Raw genomic sequence first — 20,666 nt, 5'->3', positions numbered from 1 at the left:
CTACTTTCAGCTCAGTGATGGTATAGTGGAGCTGCTGGAACTGGCTTGCGAGAGGTGATTGTTAAATATTCAGGAACTCTGCAAGCCAGGCATCTTGATATCAGCCATGGTGGGAGTACACCAAAGAAACTGGCAAATGCTACAAATAAGGCCTTTTTAAAAAAATATTATTCTTATAGCCAGTTTACCAGTACATGACTGCCTCAGCTTCACATAGTTGTTATCCAGATTGATCAATCAACATCCAGAATCCCTCTGGCAACAGTGACTACTTCAGAGATGGGCACATGACCTAATCAGAGTCAGTCAGGGCCAATCTAGACATCCGTTCACATAACCATAAAGTGAGCCCTCTTTTCCACTGGGCAGGTGTAGGGTGAAGCTGCTACTGTTCATGAAGAGAAAGACTGTGGGAAAATGGGGCCAACATGGAGTAAACCATGCCAAGAGATGAAAAGGGTCCTGAGAATATCACTGGGCCCCTGGACCAGGGAATACTTGAATTGTGTTTTTTAATCATATGTGTGCCATGAAGCTGTAAGTTTCTAGTGGTAATATCCACCTACTTATATCTCTTGTTCTAGCCAAAGACCTTCTCCAACTCTTTCTCCATACTGCTAGGGGAATAAACTTTCTAATAGCCAATCACATCAGGTCATTCTTCTAAAATTCTTCAATGGCTCCTTGTTGTCCTAACTCAAGCAGCTCATTGTGTTTATTAAGACCCCATGCAAAGCATACATCCTTTGCTAAGTGTTTTAGTATAATGCTGTCATTGGGCTTCCCTGGCAGCACAGTGGTTAAGAACCCGCCTGCCAATGCAGGGGACACGGGTTCGAGCCCTAGTCTGGGAAGATGCCACATGCCGCAGAGCAACTAAGCCTGTGCGCCACAACTGCAGAGCCTGTGCTCTAGAGCCCGTGAGCCACAACTACTGAGCCCGCGTGCCGCAACTACTGAAGCCCGCGTGCCTAGAGCCCCTGCTCTGCAACAAGAGAAGCCGCCGCAATGAGAAGCCCGCGCACCGCAACGAAGAGTAGCCCCCACTCGCCTCAACTAAAGAAAGCCCGCTCGCAGCAACGAAGACCCAATGCAGCCAAAAATAAATAAATAAAAATAAAATTCCCTTTAAAAAAAAAACATATATATATACAAGGCTGTCATAGAGTTGGCTGTTGCCCTCAGAGAGCTAAAGCATAGTGGGGAAAGCAGTATTAAAAACAATAGTCACAAAGTAGGACATAAAAATTCAGTATGTTACTAAATCATATAATGGGGGTTAGGAGATACCTGAAAGATATCCATGAAAAAGTGATATTCAGGCCAAGACCTGAAGAAGGAGTGGGCAGTAGCTAGGCAAACAGAGGGTAAGATCATTTCAAGCTAAGGGAACCGAAGCCATGCAAAGTCCGCGGGGCAAGAAGAAACTTGGCAGATTCTAACGATTAAGAGGAGTCAGGGGGCTTCCCTGGTGGCGCAGTGGTTGAGAGTCCGCCTGCCGATGCAGGGGACATGGGTTCGTACCCCGTTCCGGGAGGATCCCACATGCCACGGAGCAGCTGGGCCCGTGAGCCATGGCCGCTGAGCATGCGCGTCCGGAGCCTGTGCTCCTCTACGGGAGAGGCCACAGCAGTGAGAGGCCCGCGTACTGCAAAAAAACCAAAACAAAACAAAACAAAAAAAGGCGTCAGGAACTGCAAGTGCAGCAAGCAGGGAGCATGGCCCTGAGGGAGATGAGGTGGTAAGCATGACCGTAGTAATAAGTATGCAAGATCCTCAGCTCAGAATTGACTTAAGAATCATTGAGCTTATAGGTGGTAAACTTGTGGATATGGATATATCTGACAAGGGAGAAAAGGAAGAAGCATGAGAAAAAAAAGAATCTAGGGCTGAACCCTGAGAAATTGCAATATTTAATGGTGAGTTAGAGGCAAGAAAGTCTGAAAGATAAAGAGAGATAGAGAACCAGGGAAGTGGGACCCCATGGAATAAAGTCCAAACTCTTCAGCACGCACACAGCATGCACACTCCCCAGCAAATCAGCCTATGGAACAGGTCACTCTGACCTTAGCCAAATATGATAAACATTTGCAACCTCTTCTTTCTATTTGCTCATGAGGTATCCTCTACCTGAAATCTTTGCCCCAGCCACCAACAATATGCTTTATTTGGCAAATTCCTACTTATCATTTGGCCCCAGTTCCCACAGCACTTCCTCCAGAAAGTCTCCCCTGACTGCCCATGGCTTTATAATGTGCCCCTCTTAGAGCTCTTGCTTTGTAATTTTCTACTTGAATATCTTTCTCCTCAACTGCACTAGTAAGCTCCTTTAAGGAAAATCTACATTTACTCACCATTTGACATGATATCCCAGGAACCTAGCCCAAGCCAGTGTATGGCTTAATAAAGATCTTTGGAACAAATGAACTTTGTACCCCTGCAAAGCCTACCAAAATGTTTTGCACATAACAGGTACTCAATACGTATTTGTAAATTTTAATTTAAAAATCTTTTCTGTCACGAAGTATATGATTGACTAAATTTTAATCCTCAGGAAATTAAAATTCTTCTCAAAGAGCAACAGATATACAATTTTTCTTATAAATAATCCTAGGTAAGAACTGGCTTAATATTGCCATTAGCAGGCAGTTCTGAGTTTTGAAGTCATTGAGGCAGCTGTGAAGTCATATGAAAAAGGCTATGAAAATACACTGCCAAAATCAGGTGCAAGTGTCTGAGCTCTCACTTCAATTCCTTCATTTTTCGGTTAACACATGTGGTTCATGAAGATCCCAAGATCTCTTTGGAATCTCAGTGTTTCCCATGATTGCATCTGGGTAGGCTATTGTTTTTAAGTTTGTGCCTTCAGACAAATCTCAGTGCCAGACAATTGCTGAGATGCTAAGAAATGCCGTCCACCATGATGCTGTGGTTAACACTGACTGGGTCAAACACTGGTGGGTGCTCTTGCCAAAAGCAACATGAAGACAACCAGTCCTGAGAGGAAAAGAAGATCCGACCCTGGGGCTGCTCCTTCATGTGGAGCAATGATGAGCTGCCATTTCAGTGCCCTCAGAGGCCACTGCTCATTCCACGCCAGGAAACAGGGGGTTGGGAATGACCTGGTGGCCACGGGACAGGTTCCTGAGACTTCCCGACTACCCCATGCTTTCTTACAATAAATGCCCATCACCTGGGGTAACAGAAGCATGCCTCTTATTTTTCATGCTCTAGTTTTTATATCAGAGGAATTAACAAATGAAAATCTGGAGACATTCTGAAGTCTAAGCCAAATTCAAGAAGAGGGCAAGAATAGAGTAAGAGGTAAAGTTGGGGAAAATGAAAAAGATACCTAACCAATTAGAAATGCCATTAATCTCTTCAGTTGATTTTGCTGCAAATTGGAAAGAAATAAGTTGCCAAGAACTGAGACACATAAATTTAGAAGGACGAGGCTAACTTAAATTTCTGGAATAAGTGCATGTACTCATTTTTTAAATTAATAACACCTGTTAGGAAAAAACAATACTTTTGTTTGAGCTCCATTTCAAACTCTTCTTCTTAAAAAAATAATCCCATTTAATGCTGACATTTGTCCAAAATACACATTCATCTATGAACGATAAAAATTTATTTTGGTTGATCTTCCACAGCAGTAAGTCCCTGTCATCTCTCAGATTTATTCAGTACTTATGAAAAATTCCTTACACTACTGATGGGGAGCCTTTATTAAAAAAACTCATTTTTATTTCTATTTATTTCTCCTTGAAATATATGGAAAAGGGAAAGATAATCTAAGCCTTAACTCTCTAGTAGAGTTGAATATGCCAAAAATATTAGTATACTAAACCTTCCTGTTTAAGAAAAAAAGTCAAGTCATAAGTAAAGATATTGATATAAGACTAGTACAGATTAAAACTAAGGTACAAACTTTTTTTTTTCTTTTTTTTTTTTGCGGTACACAGGCCTCTCACTGTTGTGGCCTCTCCCGTTGCGGAGCACAGGCTCTGGACGCGCAGGCTCAGAGGCCATGGCTCACGGGCCCAGCCGCTCCACGGCATGCGGGATCTTCCCAGACCGGGGCACGAACCCGTGTCCCCTGCATTGGCAGGCAGACTCTCAACCACTGCGCCACCAGATACAAACTTTTGTGATCATGTAAAAACCAAATGGCAGGGCTGCTCTTAAGAATCATTAGAGTAAAATAGTGGTATCCTGTTTCCTCTACATACTGAAAGGTAAAAAGACATCTGAAGGTCATATAATCATGCTATTTAATAAAGGGATATTATACATTCCCAGTTCAGTGGCCCAAATCCCCACCTTGCTATATAAAGTAAAAAATAGGGTAAGAAGAATTCATAACAATTGATCCACGAGATCATCTGCAATTGTATGCCAGCAGGAAGAAATCCTGCCTGGACCCTAAAGAAGAACAGGAACTTTCTTTGTCTCATCAATGAGCAAACACACTTGATTAGCAAGAAAAACATGCATTGATAAGATCTGTCTATAACATCCCACCAGCAGGAACAGAGAGAGCTCCCAAGGACAGCCAACAGTGTACACACAGGCTGTGTTGAGGAAGCCCTCAGTGTCACTGTAATCCTGACAATCAGAGCAACCTTGGCCTTTAGAGTGGTTTACAGCTTCAAAAACTGTGCCGGGAGCATATGGCATCTAGCAATGAAAATGTAATATAAAGACACAGTAGCCCCTGCAGAGAATATGCTGGAATGTGGGTGGAGCAGATCTCTGTTTTGGCTGACATCCTTATCAAGGCAGTTTATATACTTTATACCTCAAGTCCCCTAGGCTGCCCTCCATGAAAAGTAAGCGGAGGCAAGAGATTAAAAAATTAACATAACTCATTTTGAAAGCAGTAGACACAACAATGTTGAAACACACAGAGCAAGAAATGGTTAACTTTTCAGAAAAGAAGTTTGAGGCCCCTAAAGCCAAGGGACTAAAAGAGATGAACTATTTAAAATATAAGACAAAGGCCATTTCTGAAAACACAGAGCTTGAAGTTGAAAATCAATTCAATATGTATTGCTTTCTCCCCAAAGCACACATAGTATTCATCTGCTATAATCCCCAGAAATTCTGATTCTCAGAACAGATTATGTGGAAAGCTTCAGGAAAGCACTGGGCAGAGGCTAAGCGGTCAGCCTTTCTCCTCCTTCCTGCAGACCCAAGAAAGTGATGGAATGGGATGCCTCATTCCTTTCCAAACTGGATTCATCCTAGAATATGTGTAAAAAAACTCAGGGTTCTCATCTGGTCATTTGGCAATGCCACAGAGCAGAAAGGGGCATTGGACCCATTGGTAAGTAACTAGCTACTTAATCGCTTATCCTTTGTTTCTTCAGAGAAGAAAGGAGGCAAAATGGGATAATTATTCAGCAGGTAAAAAACGAGCACAGATTAAACATAACTATATGAGCAAGAATCCACAGGATGAAGTGAGAGACTTTTTTTTAGAAAAAGAAGAAAGAAAGAGCAAAAGGGAAGGAAAAAGACGGTTGGGCATGGTTATCTTGGGTTTCAAAGTTTCTATTTGGGGAGAATTTAAATTTGATTTTTAGATTAACTACATTTAAATACCACATTTAATATTTAATTAAATATTCTTATTAATTAATATTTAATTAAAAATAATTTAAACACCATTATTTAAATACCAAGATCTTACCACAATGAAAAGTATACAACTTTTCAACAGAAAAATAAATGCATTTATTATATCTATTAATTATATATATTGTTTATATAAAATTAATAGAAAATAAGAAACAAGGCCCATAGAAATTTGATTTCAACTAGGTCCCAAAGTAAAGCTTATTTCTCCCACTCTTTAAAATTTTATCATCCAAGTACAGTAAGATTATAAAGCTATCTTTTAATGTTTCAGATTTTTTTCTCCATTATTTTTAACAGATAGGCAATGTACCTAAATCAGTGAAATATTTTTATATAGAGGTCAGAGCAGCCCTGGATTTTTATGTTCTTCTAAATGAGGAATGTAGTGTCCTAAGATAAGAGGAGACAGTCTTAGATGTTTTGAATTAAGCAACTCAATATGTTCCCCTGAAGGGAAACGGCAAATAATATATTCATTATTATTTATTCGAAACCTCTAACAAAATGTTATATTTAAAAACAAAGACTGTTCCCAAAGATCCCAACAGCTCAGGAAAAGCTGTTGCTTCCATATTGCTCTCCTTCATTATTTTGCTAGCTGTCAAATATTTATTAAGAGCAAAACAGCACATAGTTTAGAGAAATCAGGTCATAGGGAATCAAATTATCTCCACTGAAAGAGATATTCAACTACATATTTGAGCATGAGCAGTGCATGTTCATTAACTCAAAATAGATATTGTCACCAATATCAGAATTACAGGAATTGATTGACATAAACAGGTCCATTTCATATCCATGTGGCCCCTTTCAACTTTATTCCCTATAATCCTTTCCTTATTCTCTAACTCTGACCATATATTTTCTCAGTTTCTTGAAATAGCTATGCTCCTTCCTGACACAGGGCCTTTGCACCTACTACTGCTGCCTAGAATACTGTCCACCCACCTCCTATTTCTTATCCTTCAGATAAACCATTCATTCTGTGCGGAAGTTTTCAATGCTACTCCCAGTTTAGGTCCAGGCCCTTTGTTTCACGTATGCATATGTGCAACTACATAATTATTATCCATAAGCTTCTACTACTCAGCATGCTGCATGACACCAGGAATAATGTCAATATGTGCTTCCCATTGTGTCCCCAGCAGTCAGCATGGGGCCTGGCACAGTGTAAATATCCCTTTAGGGACGACTGACACCGTCATGAATGGCCTTATAGGAGACAATATTAGGGATTCCAAAACAGTAGCTTGGAAACCTCACAGAGTTTAAAAACCTCTAGGGAAGAAAGGACACACATGGGACCAAAGAGAAAACATAGGCAAGTTTTCAAGAAATCTGCGGACTGAACAAAGGTAGATAAGGTGACTTCTCTGGCCCATTTTAAGTCTGGAACTCTGAGAATTAAAAAAAAAAAAAAAAAAAAAGAACATCTGTGTGGAACAAGTATCATGAGCAAAGATACGAAGGACTGAAGAGGCAAAAAATACACATGGAACAGCACACAGACCACTGTCCTGAGATCAGAGGGACTGAGTTATGAGGAAGAGGTGAGGAAGCACAGGTGCACAGGTGCTGGAAGGTCTGTGGAAGAAGCGTCTTTGCCCAGCACTGCTAGACACTGGTTTCTATCAGTGCAAACTAGCAAGGAGGCCACCTCAAGAGGGGATCCTTTTTAAGATACACAAATGATAAAGTAGCTTTTTTCAATGGTTGGAAATAAAGAATTCAATTTTAAAAAGACAGTTTTACCAGAATAAGATTATAAAGTGATAAGAAAATAATGATAAGTAACTACATGGTGAGCTAATCATTTAGGAACAAATTCGGCTCTAAGTAATAGAAAAATCTACCCAACAATGGCTTATTAATCAAATTAAAGGTCTGGTTTTATTTTCTCACATTTGAAACCAGAGGCGGATAGCTCAGGGTCTGGTGAGGCAGTTCCATCAAATGACCACGGATTCAGGCTCTTTCCACAATCCTCAAGGTCACAAGATGAATCATCCCCACACCACCTCTGTAAAAACTCTGGACTTGTACACATTTGTAGGTCATTACATTTCAGCAGTAACATTAGAGGGCATGCGGGGATAAAGAGATTAACTAATTCAGAGTTAAAGGACCTGTGTGGCTGGGGATCCATACAGATCTTCTGCAAGTTCTGTATGAATTCAAAATGCAAAGATGAAGCTTTATGCTGTATGAATTCACTTCCCATCCAGCATCAGGCCCACGAGGCCCAGTGTGGCCTTGCTACTGGAAATGCCCCAAACCTGGCACGGCAGGGGATTTAGCACTGTCCCACCTGACTGTCTAGATCAATGACACTGCCAAATCATGCCACGTCTAGGCTTCCAACCAAGAGAAGAAAGCCGGTCTGCAGGCAAAGGGGGGCCCAGAAAGTGTCCTTGAAGCCCCTGTGCTCTACTCTGTTCTTGACCCTCTCTGCTCTCTGTCTCAGGCCAAGAGCCAGGCAGCCTGCGCCTTCCTTGGGCTTTCTTTCTCCCTAGAGGATAGCAAGAAAGACCCTAACTCAAGCGGGTGTTCAATTTTATAAAGCAAGAAATCAGAAGCCCTTTCAGTGTGCTCTTACATGGTAAAAAAAAAAAAAAAAAAAAAAAGGCAAAAGAAACAGCTCTAACTTCATTATAAAGGAAAGCAAACATTAAAAACTAAGCCTAAAAATATCCCAAACCATGGACGCACACATATACATATGTATATATTCATGTTATTTTAGGACCTAAGTCCAATACGAATAATAAAGAGGGTCAGATCACAAATCCCACTCTAACATTTCCAGTGACTTCATCAAAGGAGCGTTCTCTGAAGCCTCAGTGTTTTTAAAACTCATGTAATTCCTGTGAAGATGCCAGTGCTGACTAATTCACCTTTGAAGTTTAAAAAAAAAAAACCCTTCACAAGTGCTAATGCTTATTCATATTCAAAGCAGAAAACCACTGGTCATGCTTATGTTGGACACAATGTTATTCCAGTATCTCATTTCAGTTTTTCAGCAGTCGTTTGTTCCCAGAATAACCATAAGACATGCCTAAGTGAAAAAGTTAATAACTGTTTCACACAGTGAGAAAGAAGGACAAGTTGGGGAGGGGTGAAGGGAGAAGTGTTTAGAAGAGAGGGGAAAACACGAGGAGAGGAAAGAGAATATTTATCAGAGTCCAGGACACATCAGACTTTTTACTGTTAATTCTTGAGCTCTCTGGCATCAACTGAAGCACTTTTAGGAACTACCTTGTTTCACTGATTTTTAAAAGCACACCTTCTCACATTTAACTTCTCTGTAACTTAGATGTAACTTACCATCAATGGTATGTCATAATTTAATTGGAAGCATATAAGATAATGATGCTTCTTGTAATTTAAGGTGCCATAGAATCAATGAAATATGCTATATTCAGTCTTTCTGGTACATCTGGGGGGTATTATTTTATGAACTTACCATGCAAACTATCACTTTCTAGATCTAACATTCCCATACTGTGATAGCACTAGGAATAACTGATTTATATCCATTTTTGTCATTTTACCTTTCCCTCACTTTTCTAAATATTTATTTTATATCAGTGCAAAGCATGTGCATCAGTGTAAAACATGTATATTCCTGTAAAAGAAATGGAATCAATACTGTCAGAATCATAAAATCCTAAAGGTTAGGACTCTTAGAAAACATCTCCTGAAATCTTCTCATTCTACAAGTGAAGAAGCTGAGACTGAAGAGGATCTGACTTGCCGGGGGATCTCCAGCTGGTCACTGGCAGAACCAGCCTGGGAACCCCAATCTCTGGGCTCCTACCTCATCCTGTTCTTTCCACTCTGCTTACCTAATTTTCATGCAGCTTTAAGCTGCTGCTTTGACACAACATCTTGCATAAGAGCATTAGATAACTAAAAACCCAAATATAAAGTTGCATGTATGTCCCAAAGCACCCAGCTTTTTGAATGTCAAAAAAGGTTATTCTTTGTGTTTCACTTTTTTTAGCACAACTTGCCAGAAAAATTGCATATATAGAAACAGCCAGCAGAGGGAGTCTTTATTTCTTGGTGCAAATAGAGAAAGAAAACAATGCTTTGAAAATTACAACTTTAACATTGTTAACCCTATAGAGGCACTGCTTAAACTAGTTGCAAGCTTCTAAAAAAATTAAATATATTTTTAAACATTTTTAACTATTTGAATTTTTAAGATAAATTATGTCTATATCTTTAATAAGAAGGGTTGGGTATGGGTTGGGGTGGCATATATATAGTCACTTCAGGTGGTATATAATATAAAGTCCCCTTTCCTGTAACTCAAGCTGGAGATCCTCCTTGGCATTTAGAATGGTGATGTCAAAATTTTCTTCAAACCCTGACAGAACCACCCAAACTCATTTGACTTCTGAAACTATAAAATAATATTCCTGATATTTCACAAATACAACTGAATGTATATGCCCAAATACGCAGGCTCAATGAGGAGGCTGTCAAGAATATAGGACAATGCTGTTCAGCCAAAATGGTTTTTTAATTGCTCTTTTGAAACTGTCTTAAGAGAAAGCATTTTTAATATCATACAGGGGTAGAAAATCTTTATCTTTCAGAGGGTTTAATACCCGAAATATCTGAAATAACCAAAAGACTTACTTCTTTTTTTCTGCCAAAAGAGATTCTTATTTTCTAGATTTGGCTTAGGGTGCTGGGGTGCCGCCAGGAGAACCAGCCCTAAGACTGCTCCCCCCAAGCAAGAGTCTTAGACCGTTAATCAGCCCAGCTATTTTTAATCTGCCTTCATTGCCAAATGTGGACCAGACACTGTCGTTTGCAAACTAATATGAGACATGGCCCTCATTCTCATGGAGGTTCAGTCCAGGTGCTTGTGGCGATGGTGCACTCCAGAATCTGCTCTGGGATCAGATCCTACACCATTAGCTTATCAATGATGAGTCTCAGATTCCTCATCCTGTAAAATGGGCAAAATGATGGCAAACTGATAGCACTCAATTCATAATAGTGACTATTATTATAAATTTTTTAAAGCAAAATTAGTAAGTCCCAAGAGATTCCTATTGAGCTCCAAGGAGCTCTGACATATGGTTTACTCACTATATCTTTGAGGTGAGGTAAGACTGGAGTGTACAACGAGGAAAAAATAGCTAGGAGGGCAACAGACAGACAGGTAAAAAAAAAAAGGTGAGATTTGTCTCATGAGTAGACTATAGGTGAAAGGCAAGGACGCTGCAGCCGCGCAATGGAGCGCAGCTCTGCATCACATGTGTGCCCATCAATTCTGACAGGCAGCCCCTGTGCGGGGCGGGGCCCACCTGGGCTCAGTCCTGACTTGTCATTCATTAGCACTGTGCTTTGGGTAAGACACTTAACTTCTCCAGGGCTCACTTTTCTCATCCCAGCCTGGGTTTGTCCACCAATCTTGTAGGGTTCTTATGAGGATTAAAGAGAGTGTAATCAACGCTGAACACAGTATAGCTGTTTTTATTTCTGCTGGTGTGGAAGGCAGGGAGTGCTCAAAGTTACTCACAGGAACGAGCTGGGAGGGAGGGAGGGGTGGAGACAGAGCTCATGAAAAAGCAAGGTGGACCAGCTGAGGTGGGCCCTGAGTGCACAGCTTCTTACCACAAGGTATGCCATCCAGGAAAAAGGAAATGAACGCCACAGAGACACAAATGCAGAGATGGAAATGCCAATGACAGGTCAGTATCAAAAAAGCCCAATTTTGTTTTTTCAAAAATTGTGTTTATTCAATGAATAGTAATTATATCCCAACTTGGTACATTCCCTGTGCTGGGCACTTGAGACTAATGATGATCAAAGATGACACAGCCCCTACCATCATATAGCTCACATTCCAGTAATGTCACCTCTGTCTACTGAAACAATGTCTTAACACTAGGTACAACTGTACCTCTTGCAAATATGTAAGCCAGAAGTCCCTGCCTGATATTCCCTAGGAGAGTGAAAGAAGTAATCTAACCACCTATCTTATTCTATTTAAATCTACATTCCCAGACTTTTTAAAAAAATATTTATCAGCATATAGTAGTTGGATTAATTTTTTTTTTAATTCAAATTAAAGTCTGTATACAGAAAGTAAGCAGAGGGAACAAGAATTTGAGGGGCATACTGTCTTTCGTTCCCTGGCTGCATTGTATCAAGGACAACTACTTTTTGTTTGATTCATTTGCTACAAGAAAACTTTTGAATAGCTATCAATACTTAATAGGATAGAGCCCCCACCCCCCAAAAAAATTTTAAATCACAGTAATAGGGAGACTTTAAACCATTTATGAAACTAGTAACACACGCCATTCCCCAGATGAGGGGGAAAAAAAGAAATTCTCATTTGTTGAGCTTCTACTACGTGTCAAGGTCTTCTAAATATTTATCCTATTTAATCCTTGCACCTGTTCTGTGAGGAAGCATCATTATCCGCAAAACAGAGAAACTGAATTTTTGAAAGGTTTACAAGAAGACACCTAAAGTCACGACACTGATCAGTGACAGAGCTGAGCTCAAACTCAGGGTTTCCTGGCTAAAACACACAAACAATCTCCACTACAGCACACTTCGTAAAAACTCACTTTTAGGGAAAGGAAACATTTTGTGAAAACACAAAATCCATTCATCTATGTGGTACCCTTCCTGGGTGAATATGCAACTATGTTACCCTGTATAAAAATTAAAAGGGCAGAAGAAAGATCAAGGTTTAGGGAGAATGAGAGCTCCAGGTAAACAGCAATAATAGTACTCACTCCCACTTCACAACCACTTTCCAAGCAAGCCAGCCATCTAAACTCAGGTCACCATCTATGCATTCCATTACCCTCCCCTACACAGGAAATCTGCTCTCTCCCCACTTACTACAGCTTCTACTATCTCCAATCAAGCGATAGAGTACATTTGTTCAAAAAGCATAACTATATTCTATACCTGGCAAGACAATAATAAAAATCCAAGGGACAAACATTTTCTGCATGCCTAATACACAGGAGTCACTGGCAGTGGAGACAGCTAGTTCCCCACCAAAAGCCATCCTCCCCATTTCCTAATTCTGGTGAGAAGGGCAGTGCGTGCAGGTCAAGGCCTACATTTCCTGGCTTCCCTTGGATCCAGACCACGTGACACAATCCTAGCCAGTAAGATATGATCAGAAGCTCCCGGTCATTCCCCAGTGGCACGTTAATAACTGGCAGAACTAGCCTGTATGCCCTTGGTTCTTCCCATTTTGTATGCCAGGAATGTGAGCCGGATGGCTAGCAATCTGCATTTATCTTTCCATAAAAGGAAAAGGGACCCACACTAAGGAAGATACAATAGAAAGCAAGAAGGAGCTTGGTTGCCTGAGGACATTGCTGGACGGCTACATTAGCCTGGGACCAATTCTTCTTGTAAAGTGAAAGAAAAATAAATCTCTCCCCTGTTTAATATGCTGTCATTTGAGGTTTCCGGTTACATGAAATTAAATTCAGCCTGTAACTGACAAAGCACTTTATTTAAAGGGTCTTTCCCTTAAAAATGTAAAAACAAATTTTGAAAACCAAATAATGCAAGATATATAAAACATACACAAGGTCCATAGAAAAAACTAAAAGTCAAATATGAAAAGCCAGAAAGCTTAAGATACACACCTAAGGAGTGCTAATAAGACTTAAATATCATAAAAGGTAATAACAAAATTGATGTCACATGGTAATAGTTACTGCATTGATAAATGAGTCATAAAGGTGCATCCATGGACACTTGAGTCAAGACACCATTAAGACGGATGTAATAAGAAACAGTCTTAGAAGGTTTCAGGATGGTACCACAGCCTGAGCTGGGACACAGACAATAACAGGATCCTGGAGTTGTCTACAGGTCATGGAGCACAAAACTGGGTGCAGAAGTACAATGGGACAAACAGCAAACCCTGTTTGGAGCACAAGGAGAAAAACGATGTGCTGGAGTGGAGGCTTCATATGAAGCTGAGGAAACCCCCATGCATCCAGACCGCAAAGCAGTGAATGCTACATTCGCTTGGACTGATTTTGTATGTATTTAAAAGCTTCTGGGCAAAATAGTGATATAATGATGATCTATATTCTTTCATTCTTTACAAAATTGTTTTTAGAAATTCACAGCAATAATTCTAATTGTATGAGGAGGGAAATGAATATAACAAACTATTCTCTTGTATAGATGTGGAATTGGATCTTTTGATAAATGGCATTGCTCCATATTATACTCATGAATTTTGGATTTTCAAATGATTTGAATCTTATAAAAAATATACTCTAAAAAGTATTCCTTTTTTCTCTGAGATTCTGGAAGACACGTTAGAATTCTGTGTGCCTATGAAAGTCTCTCATAATTGTAGTATGGCTAAAGAATGTAGAAATGCTTGGAAACAATTTGCAGAACAATTTTAATCTGACAGAGGTAGAAATCTTCCTACCCACAGAATCAGAATATGGGCATCTGGCCTTCAGACCTTCCAACCTTTATATAAAAAGAATGTGAGTTTTATATTGCACTTAGTATAAGCCTTACAATGCTTGAGTTTTTGTTAACTCTCTGGGACCTTAAAATAGTTTCTTGATGTAATGAACCCAATTAGAGCACTGGGTAAAACTGTCTTTCCATCTCTCTCTCTCTCTCATACTCTCTCTCTCTCTCTCTCTCTCTCTCTCTCTCTCTCTCACACACACACACACACACACACACACACACACTTTGTTGCTTACAATTGCTGTCTGAATAAAATGTTTTCTACACTAGAGCATATGGGAGTTGGTGGAGGTGCAGAGGAAGATGAAAAGATTTGCCTAAGCTAATTCCAGACTAGAAGTTGAATGGCAGTTATACACACCATAAGGCAATTTCATTAACATATTAATTTCAGGAGGTAACACATATCTAATAAGAGAAACACAGTGGAAGTCACAAGACCTAGATTCTATTTCTAGCTTTGCCATTGACCTTCTGGGTGACCTTGCATAAGTCACTCAACATCCAAGAGACTCAGTCTTCTCATTTGAAAAAAAAAAGGCATAACCTAGTTATCTGAGAAAAATGCTATGAGGTGAAGAGCTCATTCAGAACACTTGATGAGGATGCGATCATTTCTGAGAGAGATGATGAAACTTTCTTCACTGGAACCTTGATTAACTAGAATCAAGGAAATCGGATCGTGATAGAATTAGAAAAAGTCAAAAATTTATTTCCAAATTACTTGACAGAGTCCACTGAACTAGTCTGTTCCTCAAAGATCAAAGTATATTTGATGTGCTACGAAAAAGACCCATACCATGTTAAGAGCCGTGTTTAAAGTTCAAGTTCCCAACCAATCTCAGGAGATCTTATGCCCACTTAGATCAGATATACTTGCTGATAAGAAAATTACTCCCTAAAACTATTAAGCATTTTCAGAAATACCCTCAGCCTTTCAAATGATTAGGATTCCAGTTGACAAATTATTTTGCAAGAATCACTCGTTCAGGATGAGCCAGCCAACTCTATGCCAAACCTGTGGAAAAAGCACCTAGGTTCTTTGGAAAATGAGAAGCTGCCCCAAAATACTGAGAAATCCTTGTATTAATTTGTATCATCTTAAACTATGGTGCATATAGAAAACAAGTTAATTACAAGTGTGGAATAATTTCCTATCTTAGAAAACAAAGGCATGGTGTGACCAGAGCAGATGGGTATTTTTTAGTCAGAAAAACACCCAGTTTCTAAAATAAGAGATACTAAGATTTTCAGAACAGTCTTATCAACAATGGGTCCTCTGGGGATTAAACTGTCGGGAGAAAGAAATAGCATTAAGTATTTTCAGCAAATGATGCGCTAAATTATATGAACATTTAATATGTGTACCAACTGGAAAGGAATAACATGGACTTGGGCTTAGGGAATTTTGACTTATGTTAATTATTATAATAGAAACCTGACTAGAAGCTTATTATAAAAGAACCAAGAGAAATCACAATGATGTATCCATTGGCAGCTCAGACCTAACATCACTTATAATCACAGCTTTCCAGAGTAATCCTGTTTTGCTACTTACGAACCAGTGCTGGGTGTTATTTTCTAGCTAAGTTTTACTCATACAAATTTACTCATACAAATTTCCCCTAGACTAACTGCTCCAAATCCTTGAAAATGATAGCATCTTCTTCTAACGTTTTATACTCTAATAAGAAATGGTTTAAATATTTTATTATACTTATGAAAATTCAAAATATATTATTTGAGTCACAGAATTATAGACACAAAAAAGACTGAAGAGAGCATTTAATGAAAATCTCTCCACTATTATATTATAGATGAGAAAGTAGTGACTCAGAGAGTTTAAATGACTTGCCCAAGATCACACAGCTAGGAAATGGAGAATCCAGGTGGCATGCTTTCCACCACACCAATATGTTGTGCAAAAAAACCACACTTTACATGATGAAAATTTCTTGGTTAATCCAAACTGCAGTATTTACTGGATAAAGAAGAATCCAAACATAAGGATATAGATTTGATATACGCTATTATACCTTTTCACATTGCCAGTGACTCAGGTAATCTATATGGTCATTATTAATGTACTAGTAAGTCTACATCAAAATAAAGACTCCAGCTCAATGCAAAATATTTTTAATCAAATTTGCTTAAGATGAAAGAAAGACATCAAGAAAGATAAGAACAAATGTTGGCAAAATTATCATATACTGTTTTACTGCCAAGTAGAATGTCCCTGGTGAATAAGTAGTCAACTGGATAAAAAAATAAATTAAAAACCTAAAAATTAAAAACAATGAAAAGAGACACTTCTTTTAAAAGACACCCTAATTGTAAGATTTGTCATTTTCAAATAAATTAAACCATGACCTTTGACTTAATAAAATACACTAATAGTTAACCATTAAAAGTCAGGTACGGAAATAAACATTACAGTTTCTAGTGTCACCAAAACCATTCAGAAAGCACAGTGTCAAAATGTGTTTTGGTGCTTTTTCTTTTCTATACAACAGATTTGATTCTTTAAGGATTTCAATACACGGTTCTTATTTGGTATATTTACAAGAGAAGTTTAGTATATTCAGCTTTACTTAAATGCTACATCACATGGTGTTATTTATTACCTTATAAAATACGATGTGGCAAGTAAGACACAGAAATAAACTTTACAAAAAACTAACAGACAAAATATTTCACACACAGGATTGACTGCATTAATAATTAACAGAAAGCCTTTTCACAAGGCAACTTAATGGAAAGTTTTTCTTAAGCAAGTAAGCAGAAACTCAATAGAAATGGGTAGAAAACCAGAGGAAAATAAACTGGTGCCATATGTTTTAAACAGTAAAACAATTATATCGTCCATTCAACAATGAAGATGGATGTATTATGAATTATAGTGAAACAAAGAATCTGCTCCTTAGTAAACAAATATAAAACATAATAGCTAGCAGATTGCCTATTGAACTAAAGGCAAAGAGGCCTGAAGTTACAGTAGAAGGGGAAAAAAAAAAGAAAGAAAAATCTTCAATACAGTCTCTATCACAATGCCCTGAAATCGAGACCAAACTACTTTTACATGGAGCTTTTCGTACTACAGAGATGTTCTGGCCCAGCTTTTTTTTTTAATAGTCTAATTTCAACAATTAGTCTAATTTCAATAATCTATCCTTTAATCACCTATAGCCTCAATGAATTATAGCCTCTCTCAGGATATGTAACAAAAGTTTCCAACACATTAATAAACACAGTAACAGGAAATTAAAAAACAGCAAGAAAAAGAAAAGAAAAAAAGCAGAAGTCACATACCCTTTTCTGTAGAACTATGGGCGTTATTGCAGGCAGAGTGACTCTTCTTGCACTCAAACTCATGCCTGCTCTTCTTAGAGTGATCCCCTCCCGTAGATCATGGACGAAATGAAAGAAATCTTTTACAGTTACTCCTTAGGAATCTCGGGGCTCAGTGCAAAGAAACAACTAGGAAAGTAATAAATGTCACTCTGCTTATGTGATTCCAATCTACCAAAGCCAATTAAGGATGGCTGTGGGACAGGACAAGGCAGCAACCAATCAAAGCCCAGAAAACTCCGCCTTTGTCCTTGGAAACACATTCTGATACTTTTGTTTATGATATTTAAAGAACCAGATTAACAGCCATCTAGTTCACTTAACTTTTTTTTCCAAAACAGTGCAATTCAATGCCATTCTTTGTTGACTAGGCAGTTATGTCTTTACTTTACTGAAACATTTCAACATATGGCAGATAAGAAACTGTTTACATTGGTCTATTTAAAGTGTATAAATATGCAGATGTACTAAATTTACTTATGCTACTCATAAAAGTGATAAATGGGTAGATTGAAACATATTATATGAGGCACAAAAAATAATCCTGAAGTTAGAATTGGTCCAAAAGTGTTAAACTTTACAAGTCATAATAAAAGGATTTTAATATATATTTATGTACTTCGTCTCCTAAACAGCTAAAATTTCTGTATTATGGACGTTTTAGCTGTCCTTGAAGCTACACACTTAACTATTCCTGTTAAATATTACCTTAACAATCAACCTAAATAATACTGTTAAATATAAATGGGGCATTAAACTACAACGTATGAATTGCAAATGCTAATGTCTTTTAAAAGCACAGATCTGTGTAATTGAGCACATTTCATTCAATTCAAAGCATTTAAATAATCATGCTCAAAGCATTCTCAAAAGTTTAACACAACCATTTTGCCTTTTTTCTTACAATAACTAAAAATTGTATTCCAGTATTTTCGAGGGTTGGAGAAGGGTCCATTTCTGGTTAATGAGAAAATTTTCAATAATGTCTAAATAAAGAGTAAGAGAAACACAAAAATGACAAAAAGTATTGCAATATTAAAACTAATCTGAGTTTTTATATTATAAAATCCCTTTGGACCGATTCCTTAACAAGCACCTACTCAGTGCTCTTCAACCAGGACACAGAGCATGACATGCTGCGTTCAGCTTGAGGGGAGCTCCCTGTCACTTCTAGATCACAAAGTGGTTGTCGTAGTAACAGGGCAAAATGGGAGATTCTCGGCAACTCAGATACAAACTTTCCATTTCATTATCTAGACTGCTACTGGGCAGAGTTCATTTGGGTGTGTTTTATGTGCACGGTGATCTCATATTCCTCAAAAGAAAAAAAGAGACACTACAAACTCTAGGGTTCCCTACTTTGAATTTCAAAACCTACACAGCTCGCTCACAATGGCAGCTGGGGGGGAATTCACTTAGTAAAAAAGTCACAGGCAGATCTAATTTGTGGGCATTCATTTTATTCTTATCCTACTAGGTTTATCATGGTCTTTTAAAATAAAACTACCAACAAAAATCTACTAATACTGGGAGGGGAGTCACCATTTGTGAAGGAAAAGATTTTGGTTTAACCTTGAGTCACTTTTTTGGCAGGCACACAATAACAAAGCCCATGGTTACTACGTAATTTCAAGTTTATTATCTACAATTTTTCTTTCTTCTTTTCTCAATTTAGGCTTTGAATATTACAAAGAAGTGTTATCTCTGGTCTCAGAAAGGGTTCCACCACAATCAAAGCAATTCATTCCACTAAATCATGAGGCAAAGAACCCACTATGTGCCAGGCAGTGTGTTAGGTGATAAGTACATGCTAATGAGTAAGATATGGTCACTGCCTCATAGTGGAATAGAGATACTCATTTTTAAATTAAAAATCACATTCAGTAAAGGGCTGAGTCTCACTGTGATTAAATGCCAAGTACCAGGGGTGCACCAAGTTAGAAGAAACTACACATCAGAGGTGAGATCATGGCAGGCTTCAAGGAGGAAACGACACTTGCTTTGAAAAGTGAGTAAGAGAAAAGAATATGCAGAACTTGATAACTGATGGAGATACAGAGTGAGGTTCTCAAAGCCGACTGCAAGTTTTGAAGTCTAGGCGAATGGGGAGTCAGAGATGCTGTTTTACATCACATGATAGAGCTTTTTAAACACTAAAATGCATCCTTCAAGTCAAAACAATGTCCAGGCTCTATATTCATTACAGTGCAACATACCTGTCCTTAAAAACTATTCTACAGACAATGAACTGCTGAAGTATGATAGGTCATCTCTTTGGAACTCTTAAAAGTTGAAGTTTATAAATTTTCAGTGAAAACCATAAGAGCGAAATGTGGCATTTTGTGACTCTATGTTGCCAAACAGGTCTTTGAAAAAAACTCAAATACACTTTTCACAGTCAGCAGGCTGAAAGACTAATGAGACAACACTCACACTTAATAACAGGCAGAGTCTCATTTTTCAGCGATCTTTTCCACGTGTTCCTAGTGACTGTGCTTTATCTCACTTCCTAGTTATTGTAGACACTGATTCAAAATTTAACTTGAGCCCATGCTTTTTTTTTTTTTTACCATTATTATAAATGGCTTGCACCACTCACTAACCTTGTCACCTGAGCCTTAATTTCTTCAGCTGCTGCTAAATGGGGATAAAAAGCTATGGCCAACAATTTGGGGATTGCTATGAGGATCAAGGATATCAGTTTTGTGTATGGTCTGGAAGAGCCCAAGGCAGGTGATGAAAAATACTCCGTGAACTGCTCCTGCAGAGGACTGGGCCTAAGATGCATTCTCCTCAGACTGTGTCACAGATCATTATTTACAAATTAATTAATTTTTTTTGCAGTACGCAGGCCTCTCACTGTTGTGGCCTCTCCCATTGCGGAGCACAGGCTCCGGGCGCGCAGGCTCAGCGGCCATGGCTCACGGGCCCAGCCGCTCCGCAGCATGTGGGATCTTCCCGGACCGGGGCACAAACCCGCGTCCCCTGCACCGGCAGACGGACCCCCAACCATTGCGCCACCACGGAAGTCCTACAAATTAAATTTTGATATAACAGGGTTGCAAACAATATAGCAAGGTCAACAATGAAATACTATAGAATAGCACTGTACATTATTTTGTTCTTTGCTCAACACTTTGATAGAACAAGAGTGAATTTTGTCACTCAAA

General features: G+C 38.7%; 1 protein-coding gene across 4 annotated transcripts in view; it reads right to left on the bottom strand.

Moving 5' to 3' along the window:
• The window catches only part of GRB14 (growth factor receptor bound protein 14), a 125,306-nt gene that overhangs the window by 51,005 nt on the left and 53,635 nt on the right, over positions 1-20,666 (bottom strand). For 2 of the 4 annotated variants that reach the window (XM_029225879.1, XM_029225877.1), the window contains exon 1: positions 17,458-17,677. The exons of 1 other annotated variant lie outside the window; for it this stretch is intronic. In XM_029225879.1, the coding sequence (XP_029081712.1) occupies positions 17,458-17,520 (63 nt within the window). In that variant the 5' untranslated portion in view covers positions 17,521-17,677. Of the gene's footprint in view, positions 1-17,457; positions 17,693-20,666 lie in introns of those variants that run through there. One more of the 4 variants, XM_029225878.1, reaches the window with a different exon arrangement.

The sequence above is a fragment of the Monodon monoceros genome, unplaced genomic scaffold (assembly GCF_005190385.1).
Source record: "Monodon monoceros isolate NGI ecotype Baffin Bay Population unplaced genomic scaffold, NGI_Narwhal_1 Super_Scaffold_16, whole genome shotgun sequence".
NCBI classification, from domain to species: domain Eukaryota; kingdom Metazoa; phylum Chordata; class Mammalia; order Artiodactyla; family Monodontidae; genus Monodon; species Monodon monoceros.
Note: the sequence above shows the minus strand (reverse complement) of the source record. Positions and strands in the feature narration are given on the sequence as shown.